The following is a 22746-nucleotide window of genomic DNA, read 5'->3' on the forward strand; positions in this document are numbered from 1 at the left end:
ACAAGCCTCAGATTTTATGCTAAATGTTAAAAGTTTGGGACGGTATAGAAGAAGAAGAAGAAGAAGAAGAATGAACAAGTGTGGCCTCTTCACTCTAAAAAGAATATGACAGAGGTTTGCAAAGTTGTATCTGAACAAACCACAAGACGTCTGGAACAATGAGACCACAGCGGAGATGTTTGGCCATAATGCACAGCACAAAGTTGGGTGGGAACCAAACACAACATATCACCACAAATACCTCACAGTACGGACAGAAGGGTGATGATTTAGGTTTTTTCTCTTTTTTTTTTTTTTTTTTCTTTTGCAGCCACTGAATCTGGGTACATTTCTGTCATTGTGTCAACTATGATTTTTTTCCATACACCAAAGTACTGTAGAGTCAAATGTAAGGTCATCTGTCTGACAGCTAAAGCTTGGCCAAAACTGAGTCATGCAGCTGGACAGTGATCCCAAGCACAGCAGCAAATCTACAGCAGAATGGCAGGAAAAGAAAAAAATCAAGGCGCTGCAACGGGCCAGTCAAAGTCCAGACCTCAGCCCGATTGAAATGCTGTGATGGGACCTTAAGAGAGCTGTGCGTGAATGAATGCTTACAAACCTCAACGAGCTAAAGAAACGCTGTAAAAAAGAGTGGGCCGAAATTTCTCCACGTTGATAAAGTTACACAGAAAATGGTGACTTCAAGTTAATGCCTTAAATAAAGTGCATAAAGCAGTCAGTCCCTAGAACACTTTGTTTTATTTATTAAACAAAGTTGTTTTTTTCCAAAATATTTTTGAAAGCTTAAAATAATTTTGAAATTTTCACATTATGCTAGCTTTTTTTTCAGCAAACAATGCAACAAGAGGTTTCTTTGTAGGTGACATGACTGTCAGCATAGTTACACAGTCATTATTAGAAGCACTACTGTGAGCACGTTGGTTTAACATTTTACAAAGCTGTTCATAGTGCCGTGATAAAGTCCCCTTTGAGCTCCTAAGCGCTTGTTCTGTAGTAAAGTGTCAGTGGAGCCACTTGAGGGCCTCTTGAGCTCTACTAGCTGTCAGAGAGGCTGATTTGTGTTTGGGCTAAAAGGTCCCCAAAGAAAGAGTCAGCTCAGCGAAAGTTGTTTTTTCACTGGCAGCTCTCTGCAGGTATTTCCTCCACAAGCTGAGACAGAATCACTGTTTGTTTTGTCTCCATACTCGCTCCTCTTTAGAAGATATTATTCACAGTGTAGCACTCGTGTTGGTGTCAGTGTGTGTGTGTGTGTGAATGCACGGTTATAGGTGGCTCAGTGGTGCCCTGACACCAGACTCTCAGCCAAAAGACACACACCCACAGACCAAAACTAAAACTTCTCACCTATTTATTTCACAAAATAGCTGATTTTCTTACTTTTTTGACCATTTTTTTTGCTTGTCTTTGTTCCCCTGCAGCCCAACGACCCAGTGACAAATATCTGTCAAGCAGCTGACAAACAGCTTTTTACCCTGGTGGAGTGGGCCAAAAGGATCCCTCACTTCTCTGAGCTGCCGCTGGACGATCAGGTCATCCTTCTACGAGCAGGTCTGTCAAGCCGACTCAAAGATTTTGCATGAACTAACCAGCAAACAGTTTACAGTGATTGACAGTGATAATATAGAATTAAGAGAATATGAGTTGGAATCACAAACCGTAGAAAATGGCCATGATTATATGAATAAATTTCAGATTTGTTAGCCTAGCAGACCACATGAAACTGCTCTGGCCATAAACATGGATAACTCTCTTGGTCATGTGACTGAGGCAAGAGACAGACCCACAGTCTCTTCATGCATCTGCTGTATGTGGAAAAGCGAGCATCACAGAAGCAGCAATGTAAAACGGAGAGTGAATCATCTGTCACTTCTGCTACAGTCACTAATGTCACATGCAGCAAGGTCTTTTGGGTTCTCCCAACACATTGCCCTTGTTGCCTGCCTGTCACTCTAAATTAGACCATTATATTCTAAATCCTCCTCTAGGAAAAAAAAATGCTATAACACACCCACCCCATATCCTAAAATAAATAAATAAATAAATAAATCCTCCCATCGTTCTTATCCTTTGCACATGCAAAGATAGAGAGACTTCAGCAAAGCGGAGAGAGACATTATTCTGCAGGGCTCCTCTCTGCTCTCAGGTTTTCTATAAATAACCGCTTTAGTTCTGCTGTATCACAGATAAAAGCATCCCGGCTCCTCTCATACCCAACTCAACTCTGGGGAGAAGAAGCCAGTGTTGCCAGGCAGAACAGTTAAAGGAGCCCTGTCACTCAAATGGCAGCATCTTGTGTCTTCGGCGCTCTTGTGTCGAGCCCCCTGCTTTGGCACATCAAGCCTGTTGTCTTTATTGCGATGGCAGGCGCAGTTCATCCCTTTTACACGCTTGTCTCTTTAGAAAGCATGATTCGAATGTCTTAGTAATAACCTGATGCCTGTGCTTGAGAAAGCTGCATGCTTTCGGTGCTCAGCTTAATTGATTCATTGGAATTCCCTCCTTTGTTGTCAGTTTCATTTTTGCGTGAATGCTGTGTGAACTTTTGTGCTGGGATTTGAGTGTGTGTTCGTGTGTGTGTGTGGATTTATTTCTCAGACTTTTTCTCAGTCCCTCTCCTCATCTCTGTTTTAGGTTGGAACGAACTCCTCATTGCATCTTTTTCGCACCGTTCGATAGCGGTTAAAGACGGGATTCTGTTGGCGACGGGGCTGCACGTCCACCGCAACAGCGCCCACAGTGCTGGAGTGGGCGCCATCTTTGACAGGTCATTATTGCCATGTTACTACGTTTTCTTGGACCTAGTGACATCTAAATTTATGCAAGAATCTACACTGACAACTTTTTAAAATAATATATTAGGTAGCACTTTCTAAAGGTGTGTTTAAGTAACATGCAATGCAACTTTTAATCATAAGACAGAAATAGTATCAGCTTTTCATTTACCAGGTTATGAAAGGTTTTATTTGGACATTTATTTTTAAGTTAACTACTAAAACCTGACTGATACAGGATTTTCAAGACCGTTACCAATATTTGATGATATAAAAAGAAATCTGATATATCGGCCGATATAGCATTTGTTAGGTGAGTCCTTTCTTGGACAATATAGCAATTACTCGTTTACACTCTGCCCAACTATTCCCAAGTTGCTTGGTCGTGTTTGTGGCATTCCAAAGACGTTGTCAACAGAGAAGTTGCAAAATGACCTCTGGTGAAACAATGCAACATTAACAGTGGGTGGTTAAATGGTGTTTCTCTTGTTTATGCTTTACTTTCATTTATCGGTCATTAAAAATGCTGACACTAATATATCAGCTAGTAGGTAGTATCGGCATATAATATCGGTCCACCAATATATCAGTCAAGCTCTTTGAACTGCTGATAAAACTGCTGATAAAGCATTAAAATTATACTCTTTAATATTTTTTGGTAGTATATAGGGCTGCACAATTATGGCCACAATGATCAGCATGAGTATTTTGTTCAATATTGAGATCACAATTTTTTTTGGCATGATTATTTGTTGATTTTTGGTCACAGAAGTGTTTTTATTGCACTGTCATGTAAACATAACACTGCTTTCACATTTCCATATTTGTCTTTGCATCTTTTTATATCTATAACCTAACACAAAATGAAATCAACAGGGCACTGCTTTAAGCTTTACACTGTGCTACATTCCTGTAAATTAATCATTATAAATTAAGCTTTGCAGACAAAGAATATGAAATCTGTCACTCCATTCATTTTACCTGCATGATGGATGTGAAAACTCTCAAAGTACTCGACAGCCTCTCCATTTCCCCTGTGATGTTTTTGCACACAACGCATGTGTTGTCACTTTGAAAAAATAATTGTGTGGGGGCATAACATATCTTTTGTCCAGTGTTTTGACCATTTTCCTGAAACATTCGCTACTCGCTCATATTTTTGACCTAATGGGATGCAGATGCATTGAATTCAGTGTATCTGTATGCTGGATGCATACGCTGACGCACTGTATAAGCTCTTTTTTATGAGCATCTGAGTTGATACATTGTTTTTCTTGGCCTACGTTTATTGATTACTGCAGTGTGTGGTGTCTTTTCTGGTGGCTGAAAAAGTTAGTTGTGCAGACACAACTGTACAGCACTGTTTGTATATCATTTGTTCCTGGTTAACATCATTAGCTCTAAATCTAAAGTAGTTCCAAACCGTGGATGATGATCTCCTTTGAGAAACAAGCTCTTTTTTTTTGTATATCTGCCTCTTAATGATGCATTACTGATTTAGGGAGCATTTGATTTGCTTTTGCTTTGCATTTTAATAGGTGGTGCATGCATTTTAAATAATCTCCCGGTCATGCTCATTTAATTGTGGGAAGCCAAATTTGTGATCAAGGGTAAAATTCTATTAATTTTGCAACCTTAGTGGCATATTTCATGTACTGTAATATTTAATTGAAACAGTTAAATATTACACAAAATTGACAGCACTTGAAATCACAAGTGTGCTTTATAGAAGCAGCAGTGCAGGCACAACTCTTTGACTGCAATATATAAAATATGTATGCCTGTATACAACAGGGGTCACACAGAAACTCCAAACTGCTCACATCATATACAGAAAATCCATGCACCAGACAGTCACAGCAGAGCTGTACTGATTCAGTATTTTTTCTTTTTTTAATATATATATATATATATTTTTTTTTTTTCCTAACCCATATTATTCTTAAGTGGTTCCGGTCATCATTATTTCATATTGAAAATGTAAACTGCAAGTGTGGCACATGTGTCCGCGCAGAGTCTGAGAGGCGGTAAAAAATTTGGAGCCACACGTCCAGTCAAGCAGCAGCCAAACTTTGTGTTTTCTCTCTTTGTTTCTCCTTTCACCAGCCTCTGCGCTTCACAGCCACAGGACATATTCCATCTCTGCATTAACTGTGGCAAGCATTAAGATACAGAGAACCGATAATGTTTCTTTATCTACTCCACTGTCTCTTCCCCATACAAATGAAATGAGACTGATCAACTTAAACGCTTGAGTCCCTTTTCTCTCCCTCGCTCTCTTTTTAAGCCCTGTTGTTCCTCCTCAGAGCAAAATTGAATTAGAATGAGCTAAGAGCCACAATTGACTTTACTATCCGAGCGCGAGGAGCAGAAAGAAACGGAGTGAGAGGGAAAATAAAGCAGCGCCGGGGAGAGGGTGTGACCGAGTCAAAGAGGGGTGAGGAGTTCGAGCCACTCCACACGCCACCACTCCCACCCGTGATGTCACACGCAGACAGTGGGAGCACTGGTGTTGGATTGCAGCGTGTGTTTGCTCTGTGGCTTTTGTTTTATGAAAACCATGTACTAAATATAATTACTTTGCAGGCCTGTTGACTTTTCCACTGATCTAACTGTGCCAATGTGGGCTCAGAGTGAGCGTGTGTGCATTTGTTTTTAAATAGAGGCTAACTTAGAAGTAGTTAAAACTGTATTTGTAACGCACCAGTCAAGAAAATGATCCAATGAAGTGCTTTAGTTTCATTTTACACAAAAACTCATTATTAGCAAAGAATTAAAGAATATTGAAATAGTATTATAACCTGAGGGGCATCTCTGATTGTCTGTTTACTGTTGCTTTTGTGCAGAGTGCTGACAGAGCTGGTGTCAAAGATGAGGGACATGCAGATGGATAAGACAGAACTGGGATGCCTTCGAGCTATTGTCCTTTTCAACCCAGGTAACCGTGGCTATACTATATATAAGCTGTTATGTGCTGCTTGTATAATGCCATTTCCATTGTTGTTGTTTTTGTTTCAGTTTTGAATTGATCCATAAAATCATTCAGCTATCTAAAACGTCTGAATGCTTTTAGAGAAAGGTTACCAAACTGCTACAGTGTGTAATTGTTCCTCGAGAACAGCTGTTTAATACCGACTGCACTTTGCTTTCTGAACATCAGCACATTACAGCAGAATGAAAGTTTCACTGAAAGTATAAAAATCCTGTGGTGTAGTGTTTCTAGCTGTATTCAGCTGACAGAGACATTGTTAGAATAGAATGTGACGCACTGAGGATTCGAAGCTTAGTGCTTAGTCAACACAAACTCTTCAAGTTTGATTATAAAACCTCATCCCGCAGCAGGACTGAAATAGAACTTGAAAAAAATTGCCTTATCCTCATTGGCTCGGCCTTAATGTGGTTTTAATCAATTCCAGCGGGGACAACTTTTCACACTGGGGGAAATGGTATCAAAATGCTGATAGACTTTTATTATATTAAAGGTAAACAGAGCCTATTTGGATTCAAGACTGAGCACACAGGTGAAAAGAATAAGATCCTTCAGTATAATTTCTTATTCTGTCTTTTCTCACTGATTGACTCTCAAATGATCACTCTGGCTACTCCGAGCATTACTGTTGGGTTATGCATCACTTGAGGCTGAGCTCTAGAATCTCAGCTTGACCTTATTTATGTACTGCTGGAATGGGAAACCTCTCTTTGAACCTGACCTTGATTCTCTTAAGGACTTGAGACTCCACAAAAGCACCATTCTCACTTGAACCTATGAATTCTGATTTATTTTGTAATTTTATGTCCTTTATATAAATTTTACGATGTTCCCCTGCAAAGAGTAAGCTTTGTTTAATTGAGGCACATGTCCTGCCAAGGCCCTTCTGCTATGAGTGTGCTGTTCTGAATTTAAACCTTATCCAAATGGCATCTAAGCGTACCAAACTAACCCGTGAATGTGACCCAGGTTTGCAGTGACTCAGTAAGGGAGCCTCCCTACAGCCCTCTGGAGCCGCTGTGGATCTGCTCACCCCGGACACACTGATCCTCTGTCTTTCACATATTGTTCAGACCATACCCAGACCCACTGGCCCCTGTTCACTTTTCCGCCTGATTCCTTGTTAATTAGGGGTTTGCAAGATTAGACTGACTGAAAAAAAGCATACGGTAGTGGAGGAGTGCGGGTGGGGGTGGAGGGAACAGCAAGGCTAAAATGGCCCTCGGTCCTTCCTTTCCCACACTTTGTGATCTCGTCCAGCCATTAACAACCAATGTACATTCATTGTTTGTCAATTGCGCAGCGCTTTGTTCATCAGAAATGGTAATCAAAGATGAGTCCAGTGAAGCTTAAATTAGCACAGCTTGGAAATTAGTCTTAATTGGAGTAGCCCAGAATGTGGAGATAGTTGTCCATACTGAGGTGTGGTAGTTTTTCCTCTGGACAGAAGTGCAAATTTGAAAGCTTTTAATGCCTGCTTGCTTGCTTGTCATAAGAGCATGAAGGAGAACGTCAGTGGGGGAAATAATGATTTGATAGCCTGTTGAATTTGCAAGTTTGCTCGCTTACAAAGAAATGAACAGTCTCTCCAATTTTTATGGTGGTTTCATTTTAATGGAGAGAGACAGAATATCAACCAAAAATCCAGAAAAAACCCATAAAAGTTATAAATTGTTTGAAATTATTAAGTATTTGATCCCCTAGCAAAACATGACTTAGTACCTGGTGGAGAAACCCTTTTTGGCAAGCACAGTGGGATGACTTTTCTTATAGTTGGGCAACAGGTTTGCATGCATCTCAGGTGGGATTTTGGTCCACTCCTTATTACCAAAACTCTCTAAATCCTTTAGATTTCTTGGCTGCTGTTTGGCAAATCAAAGCTTCAGCTCCCTCCACAGATTTTCTACAGGAGCGAGGTCTGGAGACTGGCTAGGCCACTCCACGAGCGTAATGTATTTCTTCTTTAGCCACTTCTTGGCGGTATGTTTTGGGTCACTGTCATATTGAAAGACCCATCCGCCACTCATCTTCATTGTTCTGGCTGAGAGAAGGAGGTTCTAATCCAAGGTGCACGGCACTGTCCATTGGCCCGTCAATGTGGTGAAGTCACTCTGTACCCTTAGCAGAAAAACAGCCCAAAAACCATCATGTTTCCACCTCTGTGCTTGACTGTGGGGATGGTGTTCTTTGGGTCATACTCAGCATTTCTCTTTCTCCAAATACAGTGGGTGGAGATGATGCCAAAGAGCTCAATTTTGGTTTCATCTGACCACAGCACTTCCTCCCAAGCCTTCACTAAATCATTCAGATGTTCAGTGGCAAACATAAGATGTGCCTGCACATGTGCCTTCTTAAGCAGGAGGACCTTGTGGGTGCTGCAAACCAGTGTTAATTTCGTTGACGAAATATTTTCGTCATAGTTTTCGTCAACAACCCTTTTTTTGACGAAAACGAGACGATAGCTAAATTAAAACTACCTAAAAGGATAAAAATGATGACGAAATTAATTGACACTTTGGTCTCATTTTCGTCATGAAAAAAAAGGGTCATTGACGAAAACTATGACGAAAATATTTCGTCAACAAAATTAACACTGCTGCAAACTTTCAGTCCATTGCGGCGTAGTGCGTTACCGATGGTGTTCTTGGTGACTGTGGTCCCAACTGCCTTCAGATCATCAACAAGCTCCTCCCGTGTAGTTTTGAGCTGATCCACCACCTTTCTCGTGATCATCCTCTTGTAGCCCATCCCAGCCTTATGCAGGTCTTGTCCCTGATCTCCTTTGACAGCTCTTTGGTCTTGCCCATGGTGGTGGAGAGGTTGGAATGGAAGAAATTTACTCTGTGGACAGGCGTGTTTTGTACACAAAATGTGTTGAGATCAGGAAAATCTGTAATTGATTGCTTGAGTGACTGTAATCTGTAGAGACTGTTCATTTCTTTGTAAGGGAGCAAACTTACAAATTCAGCAAGGGCTCAATGATTTCCCCCACTGTATCCACAGGGTGGTGTGGTGATTTATTTATTTTTTCTCTGCTTCTCTCCACAGACTCTAAAGGTCTGTCTAACCCAGGTGAAGTAGAAGCTCTGAGAGAGAAAGTCTATGCGTCTTTAGAGGCCTACTGCAAACAGAAATACCCCGAGCAGCCTGGCAGGTAAGATCATAAACACTGAGATCTTATTGTTACATTACCAGTTTGTGGTGCTGAGAAAATCAAGAGCATGAGTGTGTTTATTACTACAGCGGTTATTAATATTTAAAGCCTCAGCCCAGACAACCTCTCATGAGGTAGAAGTCAAAGAAAATGCTCGAAGTACATCGACACAAGAAATGTGTTTCATCAGTAGCTTTGAGTTTGCTGTGTTATCAGTTTTGACAGAGACTGTATATTAAATATGGATGTAACCGCTGTGATGTTGGGAACTGATTTGTGGATTATGGTCATCCAGGATTTTTTTAAACCAAATGTGACCATATTAGCTCAGGTGGTATCAATTAATAGTCTCAGCTTGGTTTACACAGTACAGACTAATTCATTGTGTTATTGAATGGGATGTTAATTTTGGCCCAAAAAAAAATAGGGGTGAAATTTGATATAGATAATAACTACATTTGGCTGTAAACGTCTGAAGTTGGGCGTGTTAACATGGGGCGTATTCGGGGGATTGGCTAGCTTTTGGAACCAGCCTCAAGTGGCTGTTTGAGGAACTGCAGTTTCCATATGTACTTGCTTAATTTTTCAGGCTGCAAGACTGCAGTTGCAGCTGATGAATTCGAACCCATCTACAGCTGCTAAATGTCTCTTGACTGTCAATCTTAAGTATACATCATAAAAAAACTATTGCAAATTATTATTGTGTGATGGTTTTCGACTCAAATTTCACCATTCGCTCCAAACAGTTAACAGTTTTCCTCAGTGTTGCATTTTATGTGAGGTCTGTGTGCGAGCATCAGCAGTCGTCTTAGGTTGTAAATTGGAGCTGGATGGATGAGCACCTGCTTATGACAAGGTGCATATTTACATGATTTCAAAAACTCGTGCCCCTGAAACTGCGAGCCCAGTAACCCTGTAAAATCATTTCTGCTTTCATCTTGTGCTAAATTTTGGTCTTGTGTTGTGACAGGTTTGCTAAGCTGCTGCTCCGATTGCCTGCGCTGCGCTCCATCGGCCTCAAGTGTCTAGAGCACTTGTTCTTCTTCAAGCTCATCGGTGACACACCCATTGACACCTTCCTTATGGAGATGCTAGAAGCCCCACATCAAATGACATAATAGCAGTGAGGGGTTGAACCCTCTTGACCTCCCCACCACCCCTTACTCAAACCCTCCTCAGCGACCCTGGATCAGGAGGAGGGCCTTTTTTTTTTTTTTTTCTCTTTTTCTTTTGTTTTTTTTTTTTTAAATCTCCTGCAAGGAACAAATCACATGACAACCTTGGATGGAGAACCTCTCCCTTCCTCTCTCTCTCTCTCCCCCCCTCCGTCCCGTCTATCCCTCGCCTCGCTTTGATCTTTTGAAACAATGAATTCATCACGCCTATGGGTCTGTTTTATACCTTGTAAAAATATAAATATTAATAAGAAATATTATATATGAAAACCACGCAGCAACACGAGTGACAACAGTGGACTGAAACGAGGACAGACAGAGGAGAAAAGAAACATATTGAGCCATTGTTTTCATCATCGCTTTTCCTACACCGTGACAAGAAAAAGCCGAGATGATCAGGTTTTAACACATAAAGACAGTTATGCTTGCAGGTATATATATATATATATATATATATATAAAACAGTGATGATGTCATAATTGGACACTCAACGTTGTGATCGGGACAATCGTAGGCTCTCGAGAGCCTTGGGCTGTTTAGACTTGGACCTGAGCCCTCACTGTCTTTCAGGACTGAACTTATTTAGGAGGGGCGGGCTGGTTCGGGGAAATAAGTCTGCTTAAAGGAACTTGTCTGTTCCTACCTGGCTCAGCTGAACGTGTCAGGTCTTGCACTAGCTGTTTTTTTTTTTTTGTTTTTTTTTTAATGTGTGAGCTTTCTGGAGATTTCAGAGGTGGGTTAACACGATTGCAAGAGCTCAAAACCCTCAGGTCTCTGCCCAATTCCAACAAATACAACCATGTCTTACTCTACTAAGCACTGTGCAGCACTTGGGAGGATGTTGTGGTAGTCTGCTTATCAACCCCATAGTTCACGTATTGCTCGATAGAGAGTTGGGAAAGTTTGTTATGTACAATCTACACATAGGAGCATCCAGGCTGTTGTAAATTACCCAACCATTAGCTTTATGCTACACGTGCATCACTGGATGCTCTGAAAGGCTACCAGCATGTGCAGGTACAGCATTTTTTTTTTTTTTAATTTTGGGAACGTAAACAAACATTTGGCCTTCATCGCAACAAGCTCGGATGCCTGGAAAGTTTTTCATGGTTTTGCCAGCCTCTTTGCTCCTTACCGTCCATCCTCTCCACCCTCTCCGCCTCGCATTTCATGTGAATTCCAGCACACCAGTTACACCTCCACACTCTGCTCAGCACAGCGGGTATTAGCTTGTCATAGCACCTCATATCTACCTGTACAGAATCAGTATTGACGTTATTTTTCAGTTTTCGTTTTAACAGCAGCGATGCACAATTACCTCTGGCTCCATCCTTCAGACCTTCACTTCTTGACACTCGTTTCGGATTAAACCGTATACAGTATGTGAGAGATGTACTTGTTGCTGTTGCAGCAGAGCCATTATTTGTTTGTTTGTTTGTTTGTTACTTGGCACTTAACCTCATGACAGTGGAGTCGGGTTTCAAAACGCAGAGCTGATGCTGATGCATTTGACCTCTGAGGTGGAATCTGGTCCCGGCCCAGTCAGGAACGCCCCAATTATTTGCCACCTCAGAGGGTCACACACACACACACACACACACACTCAAACACGCTCTCACTCTCTCTGCACTTCTCTGGACAATGTTAAATATTCAAGTTTCCACATATATACATGTTGTATATAAATATGCTTTATGCCCATATTCTGCTTTTTGTTTCCCCCATCCTCTGCTTTTCTGTAAATGCTGCAGCTGCTGCAAAACTATGCATCAATTGCATTTCCAAAGATTGTCCACAGGTCTGATGTCTTTTAAAGAAAGTGCTTGTGAGGTGTGGGTCCACTGTAAAAAAAAAAAAAAAAAAAAAAAAACTTGACAGAGAAAATAATACTAAGGTTATTTTTAATATATGCAGAAGCTATTCTGCTCTGGTTTACTCACCTTGGACTGAAACTAACTTGTATCCTAACTTGTATTTAACCAGGCAAGTCATTAAGAGAAAACTGTTATTTACAATGGTGGCCTGGCAGGAGGCAACACCTCTAGAGTAAACGTGACCATTATAGTAAGGGCTAAAATTAATTTTGACATGAATTACACCAGCCGCCAACCCTCGCTGACAAAATCTGCCCGCAAACAGACGGATATATATGAACACCAGCGAAAGCACTCAAACCTAAACTTTGTGGTAGGTCACACTACAGCAGGTGTCTCCAGGATCACCGAGTGTAAAAAAAAAAATAAACCAAACAAAAAGATGGTGATAATCCTGATTGCTGATTATGATGATGGTTAAAAGGATTTAAATAGGATTTTCTTTCTATCTTTGTTACTCTTTCATAAACACCTTTACAGTATGTGGACAAAACAAAGAAAGAAACCTGAGCACTGTGTTATCATTGCATTTTTAATAAAAGTCAGATTTTTAATGGGATGTGAGGAAGTGTATGGAGTCTTGAGCGTGCCACTTTGAAAATAATTTGTCAGGTTGATAGTAATAGATAAATGAAATCCAAATAGCATTGAAAACACAAGTAAAAGTATGAAATAAAAGATTAAAAAACTCAATTTAATCCACTCTTAAAATGATGAAACAATATATATATTTTTAAATCTGGTGGTGTTTCATGTATATTTCATCATATTTCATGTCACAATTGGCTTATGAAAAATGAAGCTCATGGGAAGCAATAGGAGCTTAGTTTTTCTTGATTAGCTGTCAGCTACTGATGACTTTGTTACCAAATTCATCAATTATAACCAAGTTTGAGGGCCATTAAGACTCCATAGATTTCTGACTCAGAAAAAAAACCTTAAGTGAAGTGGCCATATGTAATTTTATTTATTTTTTTTTATTATTTGGGTCTAGTTTCATAAAGGAGCACGCACTGGGAGAGAATTTCTAAATGTCATTCCACCTCCGTGAAACTGATCCCCAGATGGCCAATGATCTCTTTTGTCTCACGATGGAAGAAAAAGAAAAAATCAAAATCAAAAAAGCTGGTTCATACATGCCAGCTCTGAAATGTCAGATGCTGTACACCTCAAGCGAGACTTCAAGGTTTACTTTAGGTGAGGGAGAAGTTCGGATTAGAGAACGCGAGGGACCTAGTGGTGATTTAAGAGCTGCGAGCTCCCTCTAGTGGAAGACAGCGCGCTGCAACATAACTTGAATTTTTTTTTTTTTTTTTTTTTTTCCTTTTTACAAGAAGAAGGCACTTTCAAACCGCATTATTATCATCAATGTTCCTTTGGCTCAGACAAAACCTCAGTATCTGTGCTTGTTAAACCTGAGTAAAGTAGCAATAATGTCAAAATGAACTATTGGCTTTGTGTTTGATTGTTACTCTACATTTTCATTGAGGTGGCCTGAATATTAAAACCTCTCCACGTGACAGTATTGACTGCCATCTTGAACTTACAGTATTTATACTATGGGAAAGAAAAAAAATAGAATGTGTATATATATATATATATATATATATATATATATATATATATATATATATATATATATATATATATACATATATATACACACTTGTCTGTTAAAACAAAAACCTTCATAGATTTTTAAGAAAACCTTGTGAGATCAGAATATTTTTAGAGGCTGATTTTAATCAAGAACAGCAGATCAGCAATCAAGCGCTCGTTTTTCAACCAGGTGACCCACGTGTTTAAAACGGATACCCCCCTGTTCCTCTGAGTCTGATGTCTCCTCATACTGTGATTAGTGACCGCAGCTATTTTAAGCCATAAAGTGGATGATGTGCCCCCCCCCCCCCCCCCCCCCCCTGCAGGAAATCGATCTTCTTGACAAGAAAGAAATGGTCACCTACAAAGAATGATTACCTTCATGAATGCTTTATAACATAAAGCTATATTTTGTTAATATGTATATGTGTATATATTTATAAATATATATCGACAGCTCTGTTCCTTTAACGATTTCCAACATTGAAAGAGGGAGACGAGTCTTTCAGACCAAACTGTTTCACGCCAGGTGTTTTATGGTGTTTTGTTTGCATTTTGACCTTTTTTATAAAGAAAAAATCCTGATCAACCAGCAGAATTGCAGCAGTTCTAAACTCAAAAAGAACCAGCTTCTCAGCAGTTTGTGGGACCTCAATAAACTATGAAATAAGAGGGGAAAAAATGGTTAAGTTTTAAGCCCTCCAAAATGTATGTGTTGCTTAGCAATTGTATGTTGAAAAAAAAATTGTAATCAGGAAAAGGTGAGCTTGTGACACAATCACTGCTTTCTTTGTCGCATACAGTAAAATGTTGTAGTTTAAAAAAAAAAAAAAAAAACACTTGGAAAAAGCTCTATTTTTGTACAAAGGTAATTTTATCCCGTGCTCATGTACTCTGTACTCTTTCCCTTCTCACTGTGGGCTGTTATGTACATTGTGGAAATGCTTATTTGACAGCAAGAGAAAATTTTCAGATTGAAAATGTAAAGCAGGAGTAATGGTAAGCTTTGGCACGTTGGTAACTGTGTCGCTTTTTACTTTGCTTTTTTTTTTTTTTTTTTTGTTCTTCAACCTGTCGCTGCAAGATGGGAAAATCTTTTCATTATATTTTGTCTATTTTTAAGAAAATTGAATTTTTGTCATCTGTTCCTTGTGGGTTGTTCTGATGCTCTATCGTTCATTGACAGGAAAAAAAAAAAAAGATTAAAAAAAAAAATTTAAAGATCAACTCCAGTTGAGTTTGTGTTACGAGGTGTACAGCAATGGCACAAAAAAAAAAAAAAAAAAACTGAACGGCTCGAGGTGAAACATACAAAAACTGGTTTTATTTCGGATGTGAGTTACAGCTTTCAGATGTGAACATATTTTACACAGAATCCAGGTTAACTACAGGAAAAGCAGCCTGTTGGCTTCATGTGCAGAGCTATCAGCTAGTCAAGCAGAGAACATAAAAACACAAAGACAGCTAAAGTAATCAAATTGCGACGTGTGGCATATGTACAAATACTGGAACACAATAACTGCATTTGGTCACTAACGTGAACTGTCAAATGATAAGTAAAAAATTTTTAAGGGTGCGCCAATACTATGATGTTTAAAAAAAAAAAAGCATTTTTTGGGAACAAATCTTGGATTTTTTTTGACATACTCTGCATATTTCCCAACGTTCGCACTTAAATCCAATACTGGTTTGTTGCCCTAAAAATCAGCACTTATCAGGCATACAGCACTCACTTAAGATCTAAAATCCTTCAGTGTAGTGATCCTTATGTATACCATCTCCTCTTCACTTGCAAGTCATGTACTATAGATGGTACTGCTGAGTTACACAAAGGCAAGAAAAAAAATACAGAGGATCAAATAACCATTCAATTTATCGTACAAGAGCAGAAACGTGCTGATGGGGGCAGTGACATCAAAGTTAATGCAGTGTTTTAAAAATAAAAAAATACTAACGCACCAGAACTTTGCAAAGTAAAACCAAAAAAAAAAAAAAAAAAAAAAAATCACAAATTTCCATAATGTGACGTCGACATCTGGCACGTGCGTTGAGAGGATAACGTCCGCTGCAGAACTGTGTGTGGATGATGTGTCTGGTTTGGTTCTCCTGGCTGAATGTCATAACATTTGATGAAGTTTCCTTTCATTCTTCCAATCCAGCAGGAGCGCTCTGTTAGAAAACAAAAGTCCTCCTGTCTTACAATAAAATGCAGGAAAATTATATATATTTATATATATATATAAAAAAAAAAATAAAGGGAACACAAGTGGCCCAAAAGATCCAAAATGGCTTAGCAGTCGCTTTTCCATAGCTTGATGGTTTTGTCGTTTTCTAAAGCCGCAGATGCGATGATGTTCTCTGTGGGGTGGCAGGCGGTCGAAATGACAACATCTGAAAAGAGGGAACATTTTAATAGTGCCGAGAACTACAAACTAAAAGAACAGATTATAGCAGAATACAATGTTCAAACTCAGCTGCAAATTTCTGCCTGAAAAATGAATTGTGCCTTTAAGTATTTAATGAAATGACTTCCAAAGACAGCTGATGTTGCCTTCAATTTTTAGTCTCCACACATTATGTGGTAATTAGAGTGGTAGAGCCTCTGCAGTACCTGTGTGGCCCTGGAGTTTCTGCACAATCTCCTTCGTCTGCAGGTTCCAGATATAAACCATGTTGTCTTCTGAGCCCGACACGATCCACTGCAGAGGAGCAGCAACAATGAAACTCAAATTAAAAATAAAAACAAATAAATAAAAATCAGTATCCAAACTAAATCTTACCTTCCCACCAGTGACAGAGAAATTTGCAAATATGCAGTACTTCTCATTTTTATGGCCTGTGTATGTCTTCAAGCACTGAAATTAAAAAAAAAAAAAAAAAGACAACTGTAAAATCTACATTATTGTGTTTACTAGTAAACAAATGTTTAAATTAAAATCACATGCCATCATTACTGAGGCAAGGACAGTACTTTGTAAACACTGACAAATGAAAGCAGTTACAATAAAAGATAATCGAGTCCACCTACTTTTCCTTTGCTGTAGTCCCATAGCTTCAGTGTGCTAAAAAACAAACAGAAGGTCAGTCAAAAAAAAAAAAAAAAAAAAAAAAAAAAAAAGACCAGCTTATTGTGGTGTTGTGCTGCCCTCTGCTGGTGAAAACCAAGCAATGCAGGTGAAAACAATTCAATTAGACTTGTTTATATAGCGCTAAATCACAGCAACAGTCACCTCAAGGTGCATTATACTGTGAAGAAAAGACCCCAACAATCAAGCGACCCTCCCCCCCCCCATGAGCAACCACGTTGCAACATTTATACAATTAAACTAACACTCACTTATCCAGTGTAGCAGCCAGAATGTATTTCCCATTGGGGGAAAACTTCACAAATGACACGGGAGGGTTGTCGTCATCTAAGAAACACAAAAACGAGAATACAAAGAAAACATTCATCACACAGATATTTTTTTTTTTTTTAAAGCTTTGACGTGATTGCATTTTTCATGCCTCGATACAAAACTAATTACATTTGCTATCACCAATCAATCATTTAATTAGCACTTTCTATTACAAATCAAATAAAAATGTGAAAATCGGAGCGCGTGTGTGACTGATCTCACCTATCAGTGTCTTTAAACACTGCCCTGATGCTGTGTCCCAGATTCGACTGTGAATGAAAGATGACATAATTAACTGAGAGACGTTTCCGTGTATAATCAGACACCGGACGCCTGGAAAGTCATCCACATCAGCTACAATGTGACAATAAGGGATTTCTTTTTTATATGGCGTACAGAGCAAATATGCTAAGCATGGAGCATTTCCAGTTCTTTAAAAGCATCCGGGTTAATTGAACTGTGTCCAGAGAGTCACGGGAGGCTCCAAGTACTCACCAAAGGCCATCGTAGCTACTGGACACAATCAGAGAGCCGTCTCTGTTGAAGTGAACCTGCAGGCCGAGACAGACCATCACGCTTAAGGTGAAATCTAGAACACTTGTCTAATTAATTATAAAAAACAAACTTACGGCGGAGACGGGATCAGAGTGAGCTGGCAGAGTTTTCAGACATTTCCCAGTCTTCACGTCCCATATCCTTACACTCTCATCAAACTAGAAATGGAAGAGAGAAAAAAACCTTTCCCCATTATTTATTTTTCAAGACCACTCAAAGGCATGTTTCTAATGCTCAAAGTGAGCGCTTTCACAAAGGTCTAACATCTGCTTTCCATTTAGGCAGGGCTTGTTTCTTGCCAAGAACGTGGTACTCACCGACCCTGACACAATAAGATTGGACTGGGGGTTGAAGTTGCAGCAGAAGACGTAGTTGCTGTGACCTTTCAGAGTTTTTAAGCACTTCCCCTGGATTAGAGAGAAAATTGGTTGAAATGCCACATTTTTCAGAAAAACCAGTGTCGGGGCTGTCTTCAAGTAAATCACACCACAACGCAGCTTTAAATTTGATAAAAAATTTAAACATAAGCAGAAACCGCAGACATGAACCCAAAGAGCCTACATGGATTTCATTTTCATACTTCATAAATGTATAATAAGACACTGTAGCAGTGTAGACTGAGCCTTACCAAATCACAATCTACCCTTTTTTTTTTTACAGTAGTGCGGTGTTTCCAACACGAGATTCTATTAATATTCCCAAGGAAGCGCTTCTCATTTACAGATTTTTTTTCCCTGATCTTTTATCAGACAATGGAACAGATATAAAATATCACATTACAATATTTTAATCAACTTCAATGCAATTTCCACTGTTGCTCTGCTAAAATCCTAATTTGATAAATGCAACATTATCTGACAAAAATCAGCACACATAATTTCAGCTACATTTACAACAAAAGTTAGAAAGAACAGCATTCTAACTTTATGTAAATGTGATGTCAGAGAATTACTGAGGTGCTCTGAAGTGAGCATATATTAGAATCAGCAGGTACAGGAAGAGTAAACGAGGGGGAGACTGTCCGCGAGTTACCCAATCATTGATTGCATTGTCCTCTCAAACAGTAGGAGTAGGAACTCTTAGTAAAAAAAAAAAAAAAATTATCCAGAGTTTGAATAACAAGCCTCCACACAGATTTAGTTGAACATATGCAATCATGCAATAAGTCGTGCATTCAGGTAGTCAATAAATATGGAATCAGCACTATAAGCAGTACCAGCAGCTCTCAATGCTTCAGACTTTAGATGCAAAAGCTGCTAATGTGGGGGGAAAAAGTGGTGAACAATTCAGTCTACTGAGCCACTCAGTACAAAGGTCTTGAGCCACCCCTCATTTCTTTATATTGTGCCAGGACAATGGGAAATGGCTGCAGTGTTCTATTGAAATCTGTGCAAACATATCTGGAAATTCAATTCTAACATGCTTGAAAGTCAATATTTGGTATGACCACCCCTTATTCTTTAACACAGCCTGAACGTCCTTGAGCAAGCTTTCTTGTCATTTCTTCAAGTAGTCTTCAGGAATGTTTTTCCAGGCTTCCTGAAGGAACATTCAAAGCTCCTCTTTGGATGCTGGCTGCCTTTTGTTCTACTCCGTGACTGATAGTGTGTCACACTGACTGTGTGTTTTTCTATCCAGGTATGCTTTCACTGTATCGGCAGTGTGTGTCGGATCATTGTCATGCTGAAAAGTGAAGCCGTTTGCCAATCAGATGCATTTCAGATGGTACTGCACGGTGGATCAAAATATGACGGTACTTTTCAGCATTCATAATTCCATCAATTTTTGACAACCACTGGCTGACATGCAGCTCCAAAACATGACAGAGCCTCCACTGCGTTTTACAGATGTCTGTCTCTCTCCGGACCTCCTCTGTCTGTACTGATAAGTTGAACCAAAAGTTGATTTTCAGTCCAGTTCTTCTATAATTTGGCACACCTCAGCCTTTTCTCCACATGTTCCTTCCTTAAGAAGGGCTTCTTCACAGTCACCCTTCCACTGAGACCATTTCTGATGAGACTTTGGCAAACAGCAGATGGCTCAACTGAAGGGCCAGATGTATCCCTCTGTGTCAGGGTCTTTCTTAAGAACATAACTTTCAGATCATGGTCATCTGCTCTAGATGCTTTTTTTTTTAGTCGTCCATTTGTCCATTTTTTTTTTTCATTTCCTTTTCATTTTTTTAAGGACATACTGCACGCCATGCTGAGATATGCAAAGTTTTGATTTAGGTTCCCTTTTTTATGCTTGAATGATTCAGAGGTCCAAACAAACAAAAAAAAACATTCCCCTGAAAAGGGTCAGGTACAAGGGCTGGACTGAAAGTGAGTGAAAAAAAAGCAGTCAATGCCTATAAAATTTTTGGAAAGACCTTCAGAAATCCTGGAAAACTACAGCTCAGGTGCACTTTAAAAATCACAAGAAAGTCTGACTCCTTGGAAACAAAATATAAAGAAATAAGGGGTGGGTCAAGACTTTTGCACAGTACTATATATTTTCCTTATGTTTTTATCGTGCTTTTGCTTAGTTGCTATGGAGCAGGAAAGGTTGAGAGCACAGATGATAATGAAGCAATCATCTGTATGATTGTTCTAGAAAGAAGATCATATGCCAAATTAAGTTATAACATTATCAAGATGCCCTCCTGCTGGATGGCTGAAATAAAACTAATTAAAACTGTTGGTCTAATATTCTTTGGTGGCACTTATTATACCTATGTAGTTTGTCCATATAAAATATATGCAGGAAACACCAAGTGCACATTCAGCTCAGTATTACACCAGCAAAATCATTTAAATAATCTGCCGTCTTACCGAGCTGACATCCCAGATCTTCAGGGTTTTGTCATCTGATGCAGACACCAGGAGGTTGGAATCAGAGGACCAGGCCACATCAGATATACCCTACAGATTCACGGGAAATAATCAGGACTTGAAGCTCTTAGGACAGCTAGCGTGGAGCCAAAGTAACAAATAAAACCAGGGCACGTGCCTTACTGGCTACTCATCTGATTCCAATTGACTAAACATAAAGAATGAAACAGTTACAAACAAAATAACAAACAAAAGCATAAGCACAGCGGCACTAGAGATGAGTCGGTCAAACTCACAAGTTTGTGTCCAGATATGGTTTTTTCAAATTTGCCATCATACGCTCCCCAGATTTTGATCAGTTTGTCAGCAGCTGTAGAAAAAAAAGAATAAATATACATTCAGTGTAAATACAGGTTAAAATAAAGGTCAGCTTAAAATTAAAAAAGAAGCTGCAATAAATTACAGATGATTAATCAATTATGGAATAAAAAAATGCTAGTTACAGCACTGATTTTTACTCACACGAGCTGGCGAGCCATTCTCCACTCGGACTGAATTTGACAGAGGACACAGCTTTAGTGTGGCCCGCTAATGTGAATTTCAGGCTGTAGTTTGGCTTTGCAGGTGCCGACTGTAAGTAAAAACAAATTATGACATACATTCATCTAAGCCTATATCGAGCAAAAATAAATCCCAACTATGGGCATTTCCTGGCCCTGCCTAAAAGGCTGCAGTTGGAACAGAATAGGTAACACTAGCGACACTCAAACCTTGCTTTGGCTGGCAGACGCTGACGGCACAACTGGAGGCTTTGTGTCAGTCTCTGGTTTCTTGTCTTCTGTTGCCATGGTGGGGAAATTAGCATCTACTGTGCAGTATCCTAATGCAGAGAAAAATATATTAAAATAAATGTAAAAAAAAAAAAAAAAAAATACATTATGAGCATTGCCATTAGTGCTGATCAGTATACCAGTCATAAATACCAGCGAACAGATAAAAACACCCTCAGCGTTTTTTTGAGTAGTTTATATCATCGGCAGCCTGGATAGCTGTGTAAAGACCTTAAAAGTACAACTTCATAAACATTAATGGCACTTATCTAGGCTTATAGATGGTGTTGGCTTTTCTGTATATAATTAAGTATTGGCCCTTCAAAATGAAATTCTTTTGTTATTAAAATGACCATTCAACACCTGCTTCCAGCCGTCTGATTGCTACATACATCCAGTTAGCCCCTATCAGATCCTGACATCTCAACTGACAGCAGGTCCACAGGCACACCCAAAATTTCCTCTGAAATTTTCTAGTTTGTGTTTCATTTACTAAGATGACACAGCGGTGTTTTCTATTCTATACACTCCTGATATCATAATAAGTCAATTTAAACCTATTATATTTTTTTTTTTTTTTGGTTATAACTCCCTGCACTAACTGACATTCACTGACAGTCACTATCAGACTGAATACAGTCAGTATTCAGTCTGATAGTGGTTTTCAATAATGAAAGGCAATGAAAGGACAAATCTCTTCCTCCATATCACAAGATAAGATTGGTAGATAATGAATGCTACAAAATATGCACAAACTAAAACACCTGGTACACATACAATGGGCGGCTTTTTAGCTCCCGCTGGTTCCTTTTAGGTTTATGTCCCTCATATGAACCATGACCGCTGCAGTTTTGACTAAAGGCCGTATTTATCCCGGTTGACAAAGGCTGCAGCTATTTTCTCTTGTTCGTGTTGCTGCTTTCTCATTTAGCTCCAAATGTAGCCATTTTAGCTAGCTTTAGCTAGCTAACGCGGCACTACCTCGTTATGGTTACTTGAAACGACCAAATAGAAACACGTTATACAATCAGCTAAGACTGGTTGCCATTTATTTGTAATATTAATATTAACATTAATTTGTGTTTAAATGCAATAAACCTGCGAGGAAAGAGAGAATCAAACAAAGGACGACACGGACTCCCTTGGCTGAAAAATTAAACTGTGACTACGATCGTAACACTATTGGGACGATAGTTAGCTACGCTGTTTTATTAAGATTTTGGTGTGCCGTAGTCAGAGACAGAACCATCTTAAAACCAATGGTTTTTTATGAAAGCTAAAGTCTGTTTGATGATGTAGCCGCCGCTGCTCGAAATGTACTGGTGCTGTTGACAAACTGGCTGAGGTGCTACGGAGGGGCCCTCCATTCACACAATGAGGATTCAGTCATAAAGGCGATACTCACAGAGATTGTTAGAGCTTCGCGGTCAGATTGTTAATCCTCGTAAACGCTCTAAAGATGATTTTTTTAAAATCACCAGATATGCGTATTCAAATGATCACGGAGAACGTATACATCAAGTGGCTTGCTCTTGGATGATTGCCTGCAGGAAAGAGAAGCGGGGAATGTGGTGTGCTGAAGCT

At 39.3% G+C, this 22746-nt stretch overlaps 2 protein-coding genes across 3 annotated transcripts in view; one reads left to right on the forward strand and one right to left on the reverse strand.

The window, feature by feature from the left end:
• rxraa (retinoid X receptor, alpha a) overlaps positions 1-10035 on the forward strand; it is a 105276-nt gene extending 95241 nt beyond the window's left edge. For both annotated transcript variants that reach the window (XM_030742908.1, XM_030742909.1), the window contains exons 7-11: positions 1422-1551; positions 2635-2767; positions 5621-5712; positions 8812-8917; positions 9888-10035. In XM_030742908.1, the coding sequence (XP_030598768.1) occupies positions 1422-1551; positions 2635-2767; positions 5621-5712; positions 8812-8917; positions 9888-10035 (609 nt within the window). The remainder of the gene's footprint in view (positions 1-1421; positions 1552-2634; positions 2768-5620; positions 5713-8811; positions 8918-9887) is intronic.
• A 4833-nt stretch (positions 10036-14868) lies between these two features.
• Positions 14869-22743, reverse strand: wdr5 (WD repeat domain 5). Its single transcript, XM_030743204.1, has 14 exons — positions 22568-22743; positions 21103-21212; positions 20855-20963; positions 20629-20702; positions 20333-20422; positions 17837-17926; positions 17594-17677; positions 17460-17515; positions 17187-17233; positions 16904-16979; positions 16595-16628; positions 16347-16421; positions 16178-16265; positions 14869-15957 (listed from the first exon to the last, which is right to left on the reverse strand). The coding sequence occupies exons 2-14, from the start codon at positions 21178-21180 to the stop codon at positions 15857-15859; spliced, it is 1002 nt and encodes a 333-aa protein (XP_030599064.1). The 5' UTR covers positions 21181-21212; positions 22568-22743; the 3' UTR covers positions 14869-15856.
• Positions 22744-22746: the final 3 nt, after the last annotated feature.

This window comes from Archocentrus centrarchus, chromosome 12, assembly GCF_007364275.1.
Source record: "Archocentrus centrarchus isolate MPI-CPG fArcCen1 chromosome 12, fArcCen1, whole genome shotgun sequence".
NCBI classification, from domain to species: Eukaryota; Metazoa; Chordata; class Actinopteri; order Cichliformes; family Cichlidae; genus Archocentrus; species Archocentrus centrarchus.

What these genes read in the sequence shown, in the direction of transcription:
- wdr5 (XM_030743204.1), bottom strand. Translation starts at nt 21,180, where the DNA reads ATGGCAACAGAAGACAAGAAACCAGAGACTGACACAAAGCCTCCAGTT. An exon ending in ACTCTGATCCCGTCTCCGCC is followed by an intron (nt 17,516 to 17,593) that starts GTAAGTTTGTTT and finishes CTCGGCCTGCAG; the next exon opens with GTTCACTTCAACAGAGACGG. An exon ending in AGTAGCTACGATGGCCTTTG is followed by an intron (nt 17,234 to 17,459) that starts GTGAGTACTTGG and finishes TTTCATTCACAG; the next exon opens with TCGAATCTGGGACACAGCAT.